We start from the raw sequence: 17598 nt of genomic DNA, 5'->3' as shown, positions 1-17598 counted from the left end.
GCACCGATCGCCCTGTACACGTCGATCGCGACGACTGCAGCTCCAGCCAGCTTCCACCTCAATCTCAACATCACGACAACTTCAATCGGATCACCAAACAAGTTGATACAAACATGGATCAACAAAACACAAATCCACTTCTCCCACCATCAGAGGTATCACCTCTTGAGCAGGAGATACTGGATGAGTACGAACGTCTGGCCGAGAACATGAAGACGGTGCGTGTTGCTCCCCCGCGCGTTCCTTTCAGGAATATATTGTTTTTCAAAGGCTGCATAGCAAGAAAAAATAAAAAGTAAACAAAAAACAAAAACAAAACAAGCCAGATTAGATTACTGACAATAAAACTTGGCAATGGCAATAGCTTGCCTCCACGCTCGACCACCTAGCCAGCGCACCGCCGATCGAGATCCTCGACGGCCTGCGCGACCTAGAGCGCAAGACCAGCCTCGTCTTCACTCTACTCAAGGCGAGCGTCTACAGCATAGTGCTGCAGCAGGAGATGGAGTGGGGCGACCAGGGCGGTGCCGGCGGCGCCGCTGGAGAGTATGATGACGATGAGAGCAGCGATGGTGGGCGATGAAAGTAAGGAAAACCAGCGCGGAAGGGGCACCACTGATCCGGAACAGAGAGGGGGAAAGAAGTCACTGGCCGTTTTATTCTCCAAATGGAGGGGGACACAAGCCATCTCCGAGCTGTCGATAGTCGGGTTTACGGCTGAATTTGTGGCATCGCTCCCAAAGACGGGGACCCCAAGTCTATTGCAGGCCTCGCGGCTGACCTGGTGCCTTGTCTGGCATAGGTCAAGCTATCATGGCCTTCACTTTATGGCAGGGTGGTGATACCGGTCTTGCCAGCGAAGACCGGCGCTTCAAAAGCATGCCATGAGCAAGAGCGGGTGTTGTTGAGTCGAGGAGTGCGAATCTGGGCTGGGCCACGAGCTTGCTCAAGGGCAACATGGGTCGGTTGATGGAGACGCGTGCTGATTCACGTATGACACAACGGCCATCGAGTCCAACCTCGGACTATCCGTCTAAAAGGGTCTTCAAACTATATGCGTAGGATTACAGAGCAGGAGAGAGATGTTACAAGAATAACACAGGAAGTACAGGAAGTTTTATGTACATGGAGATGGTGTGATAGAAACAAAATCTTTAGATCACATGACCGCCGTAGTAAACCTTCCTCACATCAACCAGCTTCTTGCCCCTGCCGATGGCGATCGCCTCGGGGTCAGGCTGGCTTTGGAGCGCCTTCATAGCAGCCTTGACGGTGTTCATGGGGTTTCTCGATCGAGGAATGCTTGCAGAGAGGTCCTTGATACCGGCCAAACGGCAAATTTCGAATAACCTGTGGGAGATACGCAGACCAAATCCTAGAGAGATGAAAAAGATTTCAGGTTAGTCATTAAGTCTTCAAGGGGCACATATACACCTAAGCTATAGGCGTGGGAAAACTCACCTGGTGGGCGGGCAGCCATCTCGACGACGGTACCTGCTATCTTGACCTTGACTTTGCCGTAGATGGTACGGTCCTCGTATCTCCGGATGGGCACCATGTTCTTGATAGCCATGAGCCTCGCCTTGTGCATGGCAATTTGCCCGTCGACCGACTTGGCCTCACCCAATCCAATCCGGCCATTGCCGTTGCCGACGATGGTCATGATGTGCCAGCTCTGCACCTTACCCAGACGGGTCTGGTTGGTGACGAAACGCTGGACAAGAATCTTGTGCCTGAGACCTAATATATCCTGAACCGACAGTCCCGTTTGCTTCTTGGCGTGCTGGTATTTGCCCTCGTCGTCCAGACCTTCGTCTGCAGGGTCAACCTGGCGTTTATACAAGCCTGCGACACCGGGCACCTTGCTCATCAGTGCCGGGGCAACTGCAGTGTTGGAGAGCTGGCCGCCGTCCGTCATGGAAGAGCGGTTGACCATGAAGTTGAACAAATCCGTGTGGCTCGGGGTGTACTTGTCCAGCAGCTCGTTCAACTCATCCTCCGACATGTTCTTGAGGTCCTTTTCCAGGTTGATGTTCTTTGGCAGGAAGGATTTCATCCAGCTGTAAAAGTCCAGCACGAACTCGGGCCCTGTCATAAACCGCGCCCTGGTGTTGGGCGGTGCTTCCTTCTTGACACGCTTGTCAACGACGGGATCGATTTTGGACAAGTCGGATAGGTAGCCAAGCCGGTAAGGGTCGATTCGCACTCGGCCCTGAACGGTCAAGTCCCGGGGATCAACGGCCTTCTCACCAGCCTTCAAGGCCTCCAGCTGCTCCGGGGTGTAGATCTTTTCCATAGCGGCCAGCTCTTCTTTTGTGAGCTCGGGGAAGGTCTCATTCGTCACCTTGGAGACGTCCTCCTCCGTCACCAAACCCATGGCCTTGGCGTGGACGTTGGAGAAGCGCGGCCTCCTCCTGACCTCTACCGGGGCTGATGCGTGAAATTGTCGTCGGCATGTCGGAGGCTGTTGTACTTGCGTCGCAGCAAGTACACTTGAGGGCACGGCGGCGTTAGGCGCACCGCCGAGGCATCGCCGCGAGAGCAGGCTCCTCGCCGCAGGACGTGCCGCGCTCATTACTGTTGTGGTCGGATGTTACGATTGGCCCTGGGAAAGGTGCTGCCGCTTGTCTTGGATAGTTGTTCTTTGAAGCCTGCTCCTCGATGGGACTGCAGTTTACCTCGCCATCGCTCGCTTTTGCTTGCAAGAAACAGTCTTTCGGAGAATACACGATGTGTCTAAGCTCCCATCAAAAAATTTGGAGAGCTTCCCGTCAACCCCTGCTGCTGTATCCGACCCACTATTCTACGCGTGAATTCACCAATAGTATCGAGGTTGCTATCGTGGGTAACGCCCCACCCAACTATACGGAGTAGACTACAAAAGGCATGGCGTGCAGGTACTCCGTCCCTGAGATGCCCTCCAAAGCAAATTAAGCTTGATCTCAGCGGTCGCCGAAATATTGTGGTTGAAGGTGGGAAACCCATGAGGTGCATGTATACTAGTAGTATAATACCAGGCCTGCTTGTAATAGACGACGCCTAGAATATTGATTATCCGTGATCCACGCAACAATACCCCGAAATAGCCATAGCGAGCTGCACATGCCTTCAATCAGCGAATGCACGTGATCGTTCAGGAAGGAGATGTTCAACCACCCCAAGCAGGCGGCATCAGCCGAAGATGAAACGGAAACGGGAGGTTCGCTCCCACCACACCACTTCGCCCATCGTCAGGGGCCCGTCTCAAAAGCCGTTACGCTGAAACAGGCCCTTCCCAGAAGTCGACCCGCTGATGGCCTCACTGGCTCTGGTTGGACGACGCCCGTTTTCCCACGCCGCATCACACCTCGCCCAATCGATTGAATTTCTTCCCAATTTCCCTTTTGCATCCCTCCTTTCACCGTTGCATTCTTCTTGTCCAGCTGTGTGCCTATCCATTTTGCATATCCGGAACTTTTGTCTTTATTTTTCTTTCGTCGCGTCCGTGTTGTACAATTCTCCTGCCCTGCAGCGCATAGGCAGTAGTAGCCCCGTTTGTTAATCCGATCATTTCACTTCTTTTCTTCTCTCTCCCTCTATTATTAGTACTTCTTTCTTGAAGCATCTACATACGTCGCCGACAAGACCAATCGAGAAATCATCGAAACAAAATACGACCCGCCGCATCTCTCAGTGAGAACTCAGCAATAGTCAAACCTTTCGACGACACTTCAAAACCCACAGAAACAGGATGGCCAGCCCTGCGCCCTCAGCCACGCCCGCACCGGGCCAGTTCGACTGGTTCCGCTCGATCGGCGCGACTCCGGAGGCCGTTGCCGTCCTCAACGACCAGCCCATCCTCTTCACCATCCTGCTCGTCGTGCTCGTCGCAATCATCCTGCAGATCACATTGATCTGGTACATCCACTACGCCACCATGAAGCCCGAGCAAAAGAAGAAGAAGGACACCAAGAAGCCCGCGGCAGGGAAGCCCGGCGCCAAGCCGCCAGCGGCAAGATAAACAAAGCTTGGCGCAAAGAGGATGAGTGATTTGTGGAAGGGGGAACTGAGTTAAGATGTTTGAGAAACTGGCTTTGTTCAGGTGGTTGGGGAGGATTCGAAAGGCTGTTATAACAGGTCGGGGGAGTCGGAGTGATTGGCGCTGGCAATGGCAACGGCATGGGGTGATGCGACAAACCGAACGAGTTGGAGTGTCTTGCTGCTCCTTCCGTCGTGGGTTATTTCCGTGACGAGGTAATTATGGGACTCCTCGTCGACCCGCTGTGGAATTATGAAGGCTCGCCTCGCCGCCCACGACGAACAAATTTATACTCAGGCGGCCACAGTCGAATAGCAGCATCAATGGCGGGCAGCGGCCTTCCCAGCGACTAGGAAGGATATTTGGTGGGTCTACTTCTTGCATATATGCGTGGTTGGCTTGACTCTTCTGGCTCATCGCCAATTTGTCCACTAAAGCACAGCCGAATTACCAGTTTTCATCGCATCTTATCAAAGTTTGTTTTGTTTCATATGTCTTGTGTGTTTTGGGAAAAGCCTACGCTGCGTCGACGCCGGCATCGACCGGCTGAGTTGTGTTTTGTAATGGGTTTAGATATGTGACGCGTGAAGCAAGACGCAATACAGATTCACATGGATACTTGACTATTTGACTGCTATCGCTAGACTGGGTCTTATTCCTCTGTGTGGTTAAATGAGAGGCCAAAACTATTATCATAAACATTCGCCAATGTGACAAAATGCATCCTGTTCGGATTCTAGCTCTAGTCTAGTTTCAACAAGTAGGTGTTTGTAGACGTAAGTCGAAAGATGAACCCTCGTGTAAGTATCAGGCCAATAGCCAGCATCTAGGTTTAGTTCTAGAACTAGTCTAGTCTGATTTCAAGTCGTAGGAGCTTTGCTGCACAATTTTACCCATATAGTTGACGTGGTTCCTTGGGAAATCACTTCAAATTCATACTTGTATCTGCCTTCACATCTTGAAGAAACGAGACATTTTTCACGTACGTACGGCCCATAAGCTGATCTGTGTCTGATTCCAGGAATCGACGTCGACGTCATCTCTTTGTCCCCCCTAGTACGTACATGCGTATTTTGTCAGCATGGTTCATGAGCCGATGGAGCTTCTAATAGACAACGACGGTACTCACATCCCATTCCCACGGCGTCAGATCACTCGAAAGTGCACCGTTGTCTACTGTGTACTGCCCATCGTTACCAAGCATGTGTGATTCCTCGTAAACGTATTGATCTCCGAGTTCGTCCACAAACACTTGATCATATCCCCCAAGTTGTTCAAGGTTTTCGGACCCAGAATCTTGGCTGGATGTGATGTCAGTTCTCTGCGGTTCATCCTCAAAACAATCTTCGAGAATGCCTGCCTCATTTTCAAGAACTGGTGGAGGAGCGAAACTTGAAGAAAAATATGGACAGCCTTCAGCTTCAGGCTCGTAGTCATTTCCAGAACCAAGATATGGATTAGCGATTTCGTTGTCAGTGTCGGGGACCCAGGAGTAGTGGCCAGCATTGTAATAGCCCACAGTACCCTCTTCATCATCAATATACTGATCAGTGTCATAGTTGTCTCCAAAAAATTCGTCTTGCTCAAAGGCCTGCCAGGTCTGTTGATATTTAGGAACATGGGAGTTGTATTTCTGCATGTGCTCCTGAGAATTATTGCCCAGCCGTTGATCTTCGTTGAGAGATGGTGCTCCCTCAGGCTCTTGTGTGCTGCCCGGGGATTGCAAAGGCTCGTACAGGTGATGCCTTAAGTCACTGCTATCTGGATCGTTCATATCATGCACAACTAAGTAGAGGCCTAGTTGGGCGTCGTCAGCTTCCAGCTTGTTATTGACTTGCTCTCCTGATGGCAGCCCCTCCATCTCGGATTGCTGGGGGAGATTGTGAATATGATTGGAATCTCGATCAAGCTGTGGATCCACGTTAGTACCAATAGAGACTCGATCCTCGGGTAGCTTCTCTAGATATAGCTTCGTGTTTGAAGGTCCAGTCTGTAAAACCGGCCACATCGTCTTCCCGATCCCCTCAACACAGTCGTGTTTATCAGTGAAGCGAGGTTCTTGCGTGGAATTCGCTGCCCTGGTCCGCATGCCGGATGCTTTTGCAGTTCCCATGACGAGCGATGCCACTTTCTGCCTCAATGACGATGACTGGGCATCGTCGATGAGACGGGCTAAGACCGAACTGATTGAGTATAAAAATGGAGCCCGTTGTACGACTTCCTACGTAGGTGTCAATAAAGCTCTACGTGATTGATTTTGCCAAAAAAGAAGGCTTTACCTGGAGATACCGCATGTTAAAAGCGGCTGGGGCGATCTCGAGCAGCGACGGAGATTCAAAGATACGCAGTCTCATTATTCGGGGCGTTGCCTTCTTGATGCCCAAGAGTGTATATAGTGAGCCCCTGACTAGGATCCTGACGCTAAGGTCGACTTCAGCGGCTGTCAGCTGCTCAGGTTGGCTGGGAACATTCTCAGAAGATTGTGGCAGCGACCGTTTTCTTCCCGAGCGAGTGACGCGAGTCGAATCGGTAGATAGCTCTGTTTGGACCGGTTCCCGCTGTCTTGTTGCACGTTTATTTGAAGTTTTTGTCGTGAAATCGAACCAAAAACGACAAGTTAGTCGCCGGATTTCAGCGCGCGCCGTGGTGTATTGGTATGCAAGATGATTTGAGCTGTTTGGCGTATGTGTTATGTAGAAGAGAGATCCGGGAACGTGCTGTCCATTCTCATCCACAGGCCTGGGACAGCGGCTCAGCTGCAAACCCAGAAGCTCCCAGGCCTCCACTTGATATTAGTCTCGTATACAATAACACGGCTTGTCGAAAGGTCTCAAGGATACTCACGGAGCATGTCCTGACGGCATTAACAAGGCGTCTCTCATGCGAAGAATCATCTGCAATTGTGGCCAGGCCAGAGCTTACGACGGGGTCGATATGCAGCCTGCATGGACTTGCCCGCTCGACCCATAGCTCACCAGCTGCAACCGTGCAGGAGATCATAGCAGGTGTGACATCAATCAGCCATTCGTCAGGAATTCCCAGGGTAACTTCCGACTCTAGTCGCAATTTTCCCGGCAATTCTCGGAGAGCCAGCTCAATCGAGTCCAGGCGCAGTTGTAATTCTCTCATGGCATGTTGAAGCCGAAAGAATAACGCCAGGCAGTGGCTGTTGCGACTATCCACGGTTACGGAAGCCAGCTAGGTCTCGGCAACCAAGATTTTCGATTAAAAGTTGCGAAAGTTCCAACTTGGACAAGAAAGTACCTAGGCGGACTGAACTGGAAACACCATATTTACGTAGGTAGGTAGGTATGAGGGAGAAAGCTCAGTTCAAAGATCTTAACTGGATTTTGAGAAAGACGGTATGGAAGTAGAAGCTGGAGAGGGTAGGGAGCCTGCCTATCGGGCCCGCCATAGAAAGCGGCAATCAAAGCTAGGTCGCTCCTCCCCACAAGACATTATGATAGGTGAAGGCATTTGTACTCGTTTCAGCCCAAATAGGCCCGGAAGGAAGGCACGATGAGGGCAGGAGGTTCTAAGATTTGTCCTTCATTGAAAGCCACGCGGATAATATATCTTGACAGGCAGAGAGGAAGGTACCTACCTACCTAGGTAGGTACCTAGGCACCCACCAGGTATGTATGTAGGGAGCCAAACCAATCGAGACAACGTATATTCATGGACTGCTCCCAGGATTGAAGATGAAATATAAATAATACTAGTCAAAAAAAAACCCCCAATCTTATCATTTGATAACAAATATACATGAATTAAAACCCTGCGCAAAAAAGACAAAGGGCTGTGGTTCTCACTCCCTGCGCTCCAATAATCCTCCCCTTGACCTTGTCTGACTCTGACAATTAATTACATACCTACCCTGCCATGTCGCTCGCTCCATGCGACGAGAAAATAAAAACAAAACGGGAAAGAGTCTGTCTATCAAGTCTCCGTATCGTTCCCTGTTTATAGGTTGTGCCATTTTGATGTTTCTTTCCAAAGTCCAATTCCATCTCGCAAGTTTGTCCCAAACACAAAAGAAAAAAAAAGAAAGAAAAAACACAACATACCAAACACAAAAAGATGAAGACACATCAAATCAACGCGCTCGAGGCAAGAAAGGTCGACAAATTCCAGCCTTGCCCTTGCCAGCAGCAGCTCCCGTCTAACGTCGCAGGGTGTGAACCCGAAATACAAACGATGCAGAACTGTGCGCATCCTTGGCCAACGATAGTGAACCAAAGGAAGAAAATAAAAGCAAGCGTTTTAACGCCATAGAAGAGCCTGATAGGATGATAAATCTGTCTGTCATCCGTGAAAACCCAGTATCGAACTCGTGAATAAACGTAACTTTTTTTGTAGGTTACAACCGTCGTCTTGTCTGCCGTCTGACTGAACGAGTGAAACCGTCTATGCTCATTGGTAGTCGTAGCTGATAAAAAAAACATGATAAAATATGCAACTGCTTGTTAAAGACACGTAGTGATCGAGCGGATGATAAGATATATAAGCCAAGCGATCGTGTTGATGTGAATTGAACCTTCAGCCAGGATGCTCAGCGGGAGTTGAGAGACAGGCTTTGAAATGGGCCAGCGATGTCTGCTGGCACAGAGAGAGGTGACAGTGCCTCCTCATGCGGGCCGGGCCCGGATGATTGTGGGGTAGCCATGCGAGCACGATAGTCAATGCCACCTTGCGAAAATCCAGCGGCGGTATACGCGTCAGCACTTGAGACCATACCCGTATTCCCATAAGGCATGGACCCTGGCGCGCGACCAGAGCCAGGGAAACCCGCGTAGGTTGGAAAGTATGTGGGAGGCGCGAAAGTGGTAGCAGTTGGCGGGGCTACCCTTTCAGCCGAAAAAGGCTGTGTATAAGTTGCTGCTTGTTGCTGAAAACCGCGAGCACTCTGAACCGGCTCAGATTGCGCATGCTGGCGACGATCAGAGCCGGTAACGCCGCCACCGCGGCCGAGCCCAACCGCTCCCGGACCAACGCCGCTGGGAGCTTGCAAACCGAGCGGAGTTGCAAACGAAGCTGGGTTGATGGCTGACATCCATATGCGGGTCTTGTAGATCTTGAAGAGATCCGTGACGAGGGAGTTGAAGTTGATGTACGAGTCGGCAAAGTAGTAAAAAGTCAATTTTTTCCAGTCTCTGCACAGATACGGCATGTTAGCATCCCTTCCAGTATTCAGATAGGGGTGGGGGTGAATGCTTACACCTGGAACTCGGCATCGAGAATCTCCATGTTCAAACCATGCTCCTTAACCTTCTGCATGCAGACTCTCTTTGCTTTGGCTTCATTGCCTTCTTTGTCCCGCAGGTTCTGGATCTCATGGGCCTGGGCGAGTCGCTTGATGAGCTTCGGCTTCAGCTCGCCGCTGCTAGGAGGCTCCTGCATGTGGTGTTGACCAGGAGGCCCCATGCCACCAATAGCACTGCCGCCATTCGACGCAGCCATAAGTCCCGCGCCTACACCGTCTTGGGCGACGCCGGCATTCTGAGAGTACATCATGAGCCATTTATACTGCTCCTCAGCATAGTGCTCCTTCAGACGCTTGGCCTCGTTCCAGTCGACGTTCTCTGCTGCAACCGTTCCCAGGTCGGTTCCACGGTCTGCTTCCACAATGACCAAGTCGCCAGCCTTGACAGTGAGACCCGTGCCTTCCTGAATATAGAAGACGTCGGCTCGGGCGCACTTGAACAGAACCACATGCAAAGGTGTCAGGCGGTTCGGCTGGCTGATACCATACATGGCACGGTGTGGGGACGTGGGTCGGTGAGATATGGCAGCATTCATTGAGTATGGGTACGGGCTAGGATACCCAGCCGATGGGCCCATAGCTTGCTGTGCCATCTGCAAACCAGAACCGCCGGTAAAGTACGTAGCTAGGATAACCCAGTCAGTATGTCAAAAGGTTCCGACCCTTGTGCGGCCATGGGTATGAGTTTATGCTTACCGGTAGAGTTAGTCTGGTAGGCCGAGTTATCCGCGTATGGCGACGTAAAGTCGAGTCCGGACTGAGGCTCTTGTGACAACACCTCTTGTCCCAAGTGCTCACCAAGCGAGCTGATAGACGCCTGCCTCTGGGGCACATCGGCAAATGAATGCCTGCGGCTTTGCGGCTGGTCTCCAAGACCTCCAAAGCCTAAAGCACTGTGCCAATATGCCTTTTTCATGGTCTCGATCTTGCGGTTCTCTGCGGAGAAGGGCGATCGGAACTGAGAAGTGCCTCCTGGAACACCGAATTCACTCATCCTACGGCCGTAAGCCCTTCTGGCAAATTCACTGTCCTGAGACTCCTCCAGCTCATCGATTGCATAATCAGACTCCTCGGGTACGGATGCTTGCATGCCGTATCCGTTGCCGCCAAGTCCATAGCCTGTAGAAGCCCGGGGCCTCAGACGGGAGTTGTGGTATTGCTGTTGTTGCCGCAACATGGCATTCTCTCGGGTCAAGAACTCGATAGTTTTAGATTCGGCTGACTGCTGTTGCTGTTGGCTCCCACTCATGGACTCGCTACTCTCGTCGTCGTCCTCAACCTCCTTCACCTTGCCGAGCATTCCATCGTTCGACATCTCACTGAGCATACTGGGACGGGAAGGACGGTGCTGTAGGCCAGGGTGAGGCAGCTGCCGGGTCCGACTTCCCATTGTAGAGGAGGGCATCATCGGGTTTGTCGGGGTATCCGGGTCCAATTGACCTACAGAATACGACTGAGACCGATAGGTCTTTGGCGTAGGGTGTAGGGGGATCGCAAAAGGGATTTGTGAATTAGCAACCGGCTCCCTGGGACCCGGAGATGTTTGGGCAAGGCCATGCTCGGGATTCCCAAAGGGAGAACCAGTAGTTCCCGGCGGGAAGGCCGTCGTGGGTGAAGGAATATGTTCTGCCAGCCTGGACGGTAACTCCTTCCTCTCAGAGCCCCAGATGGCAGTTCCCCAGGGGAAGTTGGAATTTCCGGCAGTGTGTGCACGGCTGAGGCTTGCAGTCTGCCCCGGAAGATTACCCCACGTCGAGGCACCGGTCTCCACAGACGGTGTGCTTGGGTGAGATGCGGTGGGAGACATTGTGCTGCTCGCAAATGAATCCTTGCGAGGTCGAATAGCAGACTGACTGGTGTCGTTCAGCCATGAAGCTCGACGGACTGGTTTGTGAGGTTGTACCACTGGTTGGTTTTGGTCTTGGCGGTGATCGCCGTCATCGTCGGAGCTGGCGAGCGCCTCCGAGTCTGGTGTTGCGCGCCGGTTGAGCTTCTCCAACAAGATTGCCTGGCTACTTGGACCTCCCACTGGATGGCCCTGGCCAGGTTTGGGCTGGGGAACAGCCTTCAAAGTACCAGAACTCATGGTGATAATTGAAGAGTTCAAAAGTCGAGCAGTCGTCTCGATTCTGTTTTGAGATACACGAAAGAATGCTGCGGGTGCGTAATTCTAAAGCCTTGCACTCTAAGAAGCAAAGGCTGTCGTGAGATATCGAGATACAAACAATATTGCCGATCAAAGTGTCAAAGATGTCTATGTAAAGGTCAGTGACGTGAACAATTTCATTCTCGAGAAGACGCGAAGAGGTAAGAGGGATGCGGGCAAAGGGCCAGAAAACAAAACGAAATAAACAAAAAAAAGCTTGCTGTTTGTGGTGGCTGGGTGGTAATGTGCATATGCATATGCAGTGGGTGAAGCATAATATTCTGTCCGTCAAGGTTGAGAGGCGCTCAAGCAACCACGGCAACATTTTGCAGACTTAGCAGACCTAGGGTTTTGAACCACAGATTTCCTGCTGAAAGAAGAAGAAAAAAGCACTCGGATCATTTCATACAACCCAGTGGCTCGAGGCAACTCAACAGCGGGTGGCGCCGCGGTTAGTGCATCCCGGAGATGAACCCCTAGGGTTCGAAACGACTAGGAACTCTATTCAAGGGCATGCAGAAAAGTGATTCATTAAAATGGAAAGAGAAAACTCACAAGTAGTAGTGAAGTGCAAGTGAGGAAATCTATCGACAATGGGGTATCGAAGGAAATGATAATCTAGTAAGCTCAAGGGTGTGCCGGTCTGTCTGGTGTTCGTGAAAGACGAGTGAGCCCACTACTTGTAAAGACGGTTGCTCTGAAGTCGCCAGCTTTAGTGTTTACAGGAGCAGTTCGTTTCGTTTCGAAATCGTTTGCGAGTTGCCGCAGTGTCGATGAATCGGGTCCACGCCGGAACAGCGACGGAGGGCAATATTAAACAGAATATCTGGAAGGGGCAGACCAAGCCGCCGATAGAGTCCAGTTGAAAAAAGGGTTGCCGAAAGTCGTAGAATGACAACAAATAATCAAGTAATAAGTGCAAAAGATTCCCAAGGTGCATTCGCCCGGATATGGTTACCGGTCCTCTGGCTCCGGATTCGCCGGTTGAAACTTGGGCTCGAAAGGTGGCCTTCTTCGCCAGTCCTTGAAACGAGGAACGTGGCTATGGGGAAGCTGACTATAGAGGAAGCCAAGTCAATGTTGCTTGGGGGATCCTAAACCGCAAAAACTGCAGCAATAATCTCCTAGCAAGCGAACGAGTTGCGAAAAGAACTATGCGCGGCCCATGGTCGGGTAGGGCCTCGATGGCTGTCTGTCGCACCACACCAAACCGAATGATGTAGCGACGATCCTGACCCAGCCGAGCACACGCGACACGCGTGCTATTGAACAGGTTGCTGCGGGTGTGGCCGAGATGTTGTCCTTTTCAAGAGCTTCGCCCAATTCGAAATGGGCCAGTTTTCTTGGTATTTGCCTGACTTGACGTGGTGCGTAGTGGCGGGCACACAGGCGCAAATAATAATAATAATAAAAATAGAAGAAGAAAAGAAAACCGAGGTGGGATTAAATGGGCGGTCGTCAATTCAAGATTGGAAAGGCGGCTGTTGGCAATCGCAGACGAGACAAGTGCCCAGGCAGAGAGAATTTCACTTTAGCTTCCACCCGCTAGTGATGTACCAGCTCAAGCTAGGATTTGACTTATTGGCTTGCGGCAGGATTGGGGCGGCCAACTGCGAGGTGGAAGGACGAGAGGGGCAGGTCTGTGCTGTGCCTTGTCTTTGGGTGGACGGACGGGCGAGACTCTTTTTAGCAGCCCGTCAACGTCTTGGTCCAAATGCAGAGTGGCTGGAGCGACACGGGGGAAACGCTAAAGGAAACGCCGAGACCTGAACCAAGCACACGTTATATCTGCGGGTTCGCTTCCCTGAAGGAGATCCTGAGACCAACAGGCATACGATAGATATTATTGACGGGATGTTGAATTATTGTGAGCAGAGTAACTGATTGAGAGTTTGGTTGTCTTTGCAAAATTAAACAAATGATAAAAGGTCAAGACAAAGAAGTTGTTGAAAGACGGGCCGGAGAATGGTTAGATCTGCACGAACTCTGGGGCCCTCGCAAAAGAAGGATTTGAGGTCGAGATCCAGTGGACAAGGGCCCTGTTTGAATTCTGCATGGTGGTGGCGTGCATCTTCTCCGCTTTCTGGTCTTCCATGGGCAAGGATGCCCGCCCGTCTTTTGCTTGTCAAAGCTCGAGGGGTGTCGTAGTACGGGAAAGGAGGGGTAGCGATAAATGAATTTCCTCCACCCGCGCAAAGGCCTTGATCCACTCGGAGGCTGAGCTGTTGAGCTTCTGCAAAAAGGGGTCACAAGGGTGCAAGATGCCTGGCCATGATTTGCCCAATCAAGCACAAGGTTTTGCTCAACCTACCGACGCGGTCTGGTCTGCCCTCCATCGCATGATTGCAGGTTTGAAAAAGCGTCGAGATCTCCAGAGGAAGAGGTATAATAATACGTGGTACTACTTAGGGGAGTGGAGGCGATGAAGAGTTGGACGAACGACTGTCGACTAACAACTAATTCTTTCCTCCCCCCCCCCCCCCTTCTCACTTTTGTGCAGAGTCCTCCAACGACTGATGGACCCAGCGACTGTGCTTTGACAGGCAAACTTGTTTGCATCTACGGCTGCTGGAATGTCCCGAAGACGACGTTGTAGTTCCTAAGCGAGACTAGCTGACAACGTCCGGCCGTTCCCTGTGGGTGTATGTACATATAGCAAGAATACTTCAGGTGTACTGTACCGCTCGGCCTTTGGGCTAGCCCGTCGAACCAGTCGAGCCTCCGCCGTTTTCGACCCCTGACCCCAGAGCACAACCAAGACGACTCAATGCGAGCGTAGTCTGCCATATCCTGGTGGGTGACTGCAATATCATCCCAGTGAACGAAAAAGGCTGTCGCTCCTGAACTGGCGATCTAGCCTATGCTACAAGATCGCTGGAACAGATTTGCACAGCGCACGGGCAGAAACCATCCTGGCAAGCCTGTCTGTCTATACAGTATTACAAGTACTACAGTACGTAACAGTACGTATGGACTTTACAGCAATACTTTACCTCGCTGTTAGTCTCACCTTATTTGCCCACCGCCTGACGGTGTTGTGCGGAGAGTACAAAGTTGCTTCTATTATATGACAAGGCAGTCCTGGTAAGTTTGATCCTAGTACTTCGGAGGATTTGATTTTAAACATTTGCAGTAGTGCAAGTAATCAAAGACCTGAGCGGGCGGCAGTACCGTCCTTTGGGACAGACAGTGACGCCCGCAGGTTGGTGTCGTTTCATCGAATGGCAGTATATGGGACGGAAACGTCACATATTTTCGCGGCATGCTCAAAACGCAAGCCATCGGGCATCTTTCGAACGAAGCGGAGGCAGCCCGACACTTTCCGCGGACCGTCTGTGGGGCCGGTAGAATGACGGATCCACGAATACTGCTACCTACTACTGAGCTGTAATGTAGGTATTACAGCACGTCGAGACTAGACTAAACCCACTGATCATTCCCCTGTCCTCGTGGTCACCACGCCCTGGATTTGACTTCATCCCATTCCAATCTTTGCAGTTTGCAGAGAACAAGCTTCTACTACCTAGAACTGGCTTGCTGGGCAAGAAGCATCCATGCTAGGTACCATGTACGTAGTGCGTGATAGGATAATTACTCCATTCGAAGATGAGTCCAGGTCCAGGTCCAGGTCCAGAGGCTAGGTGTGTGCTGCACTACCGGTACGTATAACGCAAGGAAATACACATCGTGTCAGAGCTACTTGCTAATGGCAGCAAGGTACAGCCCATCACCTCCAGCTATCACACGCGGCCAAGGGTGAAAAACTTTTCATGTCTGCTTCTTAAGGCACTAATTCCAACTTGTAAAATGAATGGGTTATTTAGTAAGAAGGGGCTTGATGCCAGTCTACTCCATGTTTATGCTTGCATAGCCGTACCCGTAGTAGAAATTAGCTCTACTGCACAGGCCACCAGGACTTGCTCTCTGTAGATTGAGGATACTGCTTCGCGATGTGGAATCGCTCGCTCATTACGTAGATTGAACTAGCATCTCGATGGCAAAAGGCTAGGCGACCACGAAACCCCACCCTCCTGCTTTGTACAGAAGACACGGCACGTTCCCGAGTGGGTGTTCCCCCACCGTTTTCCCATCACGCCACCACGAGACACCACACCTGTTTTACGACGGAGAAGAGCAGAAGAGAACAAACAGACCAATCAACCTCTGTAGATCGCCACGGAAATAGGAACAACAACAAAAAAAAAAAAAATACCCCGCTCATAGGGCGGGCCGGATTAGATTGTCAAACCGGAACTTTACTTCGTTTCCTCATCGTTGAATTGATGGTGATTGTCATGAGAAAGGGTTAATTTACGACTTATTTCGGAGCTTCACCCCGGATTCTCAGGGTCCCGCCACTCACAGTTCCATCCACCGCAAGAATTCGAATGGAACCTGAGGTTGGTTGGCTTCATGAATAAAATTAGCGGACCCTCGCCCCTCCTCAATACCTTACCTTATCTTAGGTTCACCCCCTCGAAATTTCAATCTCAATTTCCAATGTAGCAATCCCCACCCCTCCTAGCTAGCCTGCATAGTAGGGGAAACCTTGGTACGTACTACGTACTACTACGTACCGGCATGTTGTAGGCCATGTTATGAAGAATATGAACGCAGGTGTTTTCGCGTGCGGATTAGTACCTTTTCGAAACCTTTCCCCGTGTCAGGTCACATCCCAAAATTGTGCTCAAGTTCACTAACCTGAGATTTGGCTTTGATGACGGAAACTCATTGAATGAATAAGCAGCGGGGTATTAAGATATATATTGCAGTTATAATACAGCTGAAATCAAGGCCCTCTTTATCTGCAAATTATGAGTACAGCCGAAAAATAAGAAACTACAAGCAGCTTCTATCTGTATCATCACAAAGCCTTCGTCAAGAATTAGCCCGAAACTGTGTCTAAGGACCCCTTGCCAACAGTCGAAGGGGGAGCCTCGCCCTTTTGAGCACGCAGCTTCTCCTCAAACTTGGCAAACTCTTTAGCAGCAATCTCCTCCTCCGGGTCCATAACCTGGATAACTCCTTGAACTTCCTCGATCTGTCCAAAATGCTGTTAAAACCGTGTAATCATCCAACGATCAAGGATTTGACGGTGAAAAACTTACATAATGCATCAGCATACCCTCAATACCATTCTTGAGCGTAACAGTGCTGGAGTCGCACGTCCGGCAGGCGCCACGGAGCTTAAGTAGGACGTTACCATCCTCGAATCCCCGGAACTCAATATCACCGCCATCCTCTTGGATGGCAGGCCTGATGCGCGTCTCCAGTAGCTCCTTGATCATTCCGACGACTTCACTGTCGTTCTCGTTGTAGCTCAGACTGTCCACCTCACCGCTCGTCTCCTGGCCATCTTCCCCTGACGCATCGGTGCGCTCCACAATGTTGACGATCTTCTGTCCCGAGGTGATGGCTTCCGTGATGAGGGAGAATATCTCAGGTCGGATGTGCGCCCAGTTGGCGTCAGAAGCCTTCGTCACGGTTATGAAATCGGCGCCGTAGAAGACGGACTGCACGCCGTCAATGTTCATAAGCTGCGCGGCCAGTGGCGAGGGGTAAGGCGGTGCGATCGTTGAGCGCGGGTTAAGATATTCGATGAATGGAGTTGAAATATCTTCGGGCAGCACGCGGTGGTTTGGTAGGAACTTCAAAGCATCCGAGTTTGGCGTAGGCTCTGTCTGAATAAAGATTGTTCGTCGGCTGTCCGCACCGCCTGATATGCCTCCCCGCAGCTGCTGTGTCTGTAGCTTCGGACGCCGCGGTACCACAGCCCATAATGGCTTGGAGCTGGAGTGTACTGCTCGTCGCGTGGCGAGGTTGCAGATGCTGTAGGTGACTGCACTCGTCCTAACCTGGCGTGGGCGCCAGAGGACGCTCATGGACGTCCTTAAAAGCTTGGTTGCCGTCATTGTTGGGGCATTCGAGTGAAGTCTTGGTTGTGAGTAAATGCAATCGAAGATGGGCAAATAAAAAACAGCTTTTCAGTGGTTATAGAAACGAAAGCTATGTATGCATATTACGCATTTTCTTTTTCTTTTTCTTCTTTTCTTTATGATCGAAATAGTCGCATCAAAATGACGAGGCGACAACGTTGCTTAGAAAGCACAATTGTATTCGCTATCGACTTCCGAAGCCACAGCACAGATCTCCGATAGGACCCGACAAATT

The 17598-nt window shown here is 51.0% G+C and overlaps 7 protein-coding genes across 7 annotated transcripts; 3 read left to right on the top strand and 4 right to left on the bottom strand.

The window, feature by feature from the left end:
* Positions 1-7: 7 nt before the first annotated feature.
* MGG_06996 (uncharacterized protein) lies at positions 8-1186 on the top strand. The gene is made up of 2 exons (XM_003709703.1): positions 8-218; positions 365-1186. Exons 1-2 carry the CDS (start codon positions 114-116, stop codon positions 581-583), a joined length of 324 nt encoding a protein of 107 aa, XP_003709751.1. The 5' UTR covers positions 8-113; the 3' UTR covers positions 584-1186.
* Positions 949-2741, bottom strand: MGG_06995 (37S ribosomal protein S5). The gene is made up of 2 exons (XM_003709702.1): positions 1462-2741; positions 949-1375 (listed from the first exon to the last, which is right to left on the bottom strand). The coding sequence occupies exons 1-2, from the start codon at positions 2573-2575 to the stop codon at positions 1155-1157; spliced, it is 1335 nt and encodes a 444-aa protein (XP_003709750.1). The 5' UTR covers positions 2576-2741; the 3' UTR covers positions 949-1154.
* Positions 2742-3031: 290 nt separating this feature from the next.
* Positions 3032-4740, top strand: MGG_06994 (uncharacterized protein). Its single transcript, XM_003709701.1, has one exon. It carries the CDS (start codon positions 3731-3733, stop codon positions 3998-4000), a length of 270 nt encoding a protein of 89 aa, XP_003709749.1. The 5' UTR covers positions 3032-3730; the 3' UTR covers positions 4001-4740.
* Positions 4741-4923: 183 nt separating this feature from the next.
* On the bottom strand, positions 4924-6602 carry MGG_11781 (uncharacterized protein). Its single transcript, XM_003709700.1, has 3 exons — positions 6298-6602; positions 5148-6239; positions 4924-5071 (listed from the first exon to the last, which is right to left on the bottom strand). The coding sequence occupies exons 1-3, from the start codon at positions 6370-6372 to the stop codon at positions 4997-4999; spliced, it is 1242 nt and encodes a 413-aa protein (XP_003709748.1). The 5' UTR covers positions 6373-6602; the 3' UTR covers positions 4924-4996.
* Positions 6603-7643: 1041 nt separating this feature from the next.
* MGG_11783 (PSP1 domain-containing protein) lies at positions 7644-13394 on the bottom strand. The gene is made up of 4 exons (XM_003709699.1): positions 11983-13394; positions 9978-11535; positions 9237-9906; positions 7644-9171 (listed from the first exon to the last, which is right to left on the bottom strand). Exons 2-4 carry the CDS (start codon positions 11365-11367, stop codon positions 8571-8573), a joined length of 2661 nt encoding a protein of 886 aa, XP_003709747.1. The 5' UTR covers positions 11368-11535; positions 11983-13394; the 3' UTR covers positions 7644-8570.
* A 1639-nt stretch (positions 13395-15033) lies between these two features.
* MGG_16235 (uncharacterized protein) lies at positions 15034-15357 on the top strand (the record flags this gene model as incomplete). The annotated part of the gene is made up of 2 exons (XM_003709698.1): positions 15034-15086; positions 15252-15357. 2 exons carry the CDS (start codon positions 15034-15036, stop codon positions 15355-15357), a joined length of 159 nt encoding a protein of 52 aa, XP_003709746.1.
* A 783-nt stretch (positions 15358-16140) lies between these two features.
* On the bottom strand, positions 16141-17522 carry MGG_06993 (HIRA-interacting protein 5). The gene is made up of 2 exons (XM_003709697.1): positions 16536-17522; positions 16141-16468 (listed from the first exon to the last, which is right to left on the bottom strand). The coding sequence occupies exons 1-2, from the start codon at positions 17337-17339 to the stop codon at positions 16313-16315; spliced, it is 960 nt and encodes a 319-aa protein (XP_003709745.1). The 5' UTR covers positions 17340-17522; the 3' UTR covers positions 16141-16312.
* Positions 17523-17598: the final 76 nt, after the last annotated feature.

The sequence above is a fragment of the Pyricularia oryzae genome, chromosome 1 (genome assembly GCF_000002495.2).
Source record: "Pyricularia oryzae 70-15 chromosome 1, whole genome shotgun sequence".
NCBI lineage: Eukaryota > Fungi > Ascomycota > Sordariomycetes > Magnaporthales > Pyriculariaceae > Pyricularia > Pyricularia oryzae.
This window is presented reverse-complemented; position numbering and strand designations above follow the sequence as displayed.

Excerpts from the sequence above, each read along its gene's own strand:
- MGG_11783 (XM_003709699.1), bottom strand. The coding sequence starts at position 11,367 with ATGAGTTCTGGTACTTTGAAGGCTGTTCCCCAGCCCAAACCTGGCCAG. Across the intron at positions 9,907-9,977 it reads CTACCAGACTAACTCTACCG|CTACGTACTTTACCGGCGGT; the intron begins GTAAGCATAAAC and ends GGGTTATCCTAG. Across the intron at positions 9,172-9,236 it reads CTCGATGCCGAGTTCCAGGT|AGACTGGAAAAAATTGACTT; the intron begins GTAAGCATTCAC and ends GTATCTGTGCAG.
- MGG_06994 (XM_003709701.1), top strand. The coding sequence starts at position 3,731 with ATGGCCAGCCCTGCGCCCTCAGCCACGCCCGCACCGGGCCAGTTCGAC.
- MGG_11781 (XM_003709700.1), bottom strand. The coding sequence starts at position 6,372 with ATGAGACTGCGTATCTTTGAATCTCCGTCGCTGCTCGAGATCGCCCCA. Across the intron at positions 6,240-6,297 it reads TTAACATGCGGTATCTCCAG|GAAGTCGTACAACGGGCTCC; the intron begins GTAAAGCCTTCT and ends ACACCTACGTAG. Across the intron at positions 5,072-5,147 it reads TGACGCCGTGGGAATGGGAT|GGGGGACAAAGAGATGACGT; the intron begins GTGAGTACCGTC and ends TGTACGTACTAG.
- MGG_06996 (XM_003709703.1), top strand. The coding sequence starts at position 114 with ATGGATCAACAAAACACAAATCCACTTCTCCCACCATCAGAGGTATCA. Across the intron at positions 219-364 it reads TGGCCGAGAACATGAAGACG|CTTGCCTCCACGCTCGACCA; the intron begins GTGCGTGTTGCT and ends CAATGGCAATAG.
- MGG_06993 (XM_003709697.1), bottom strand. The coding sequence starts at position 17,339 with ATGACGGCAACCAAGCTTTTAAGGACGTCCATGAGCGTCCTCTGGCGC. Across the intron at positions 16,469-16,535 it reads AGGGTATGCTGATGCATTAT|ATCGAGGAAGTTCAAGGAGT; the intron begins GTAAGTTTTTCA and ends CATTTTGGACAG.
- MGG_06995 (XM_003709702.1), bottom strand. The coding sequence starts at position 2,575 with ATGAGCGCGGCACGTCCTGCGGCGAGGAGCCTGCTCTCGCGGCGATGC. Across the intron at positions 1,376-1,461 it reads GATGGCTGCCCGCCCACCAG|GATTTGGTCTGCGTATCTCC; the intron begins GTGAGTTTTCCC and ends TCATCTCTCTAG.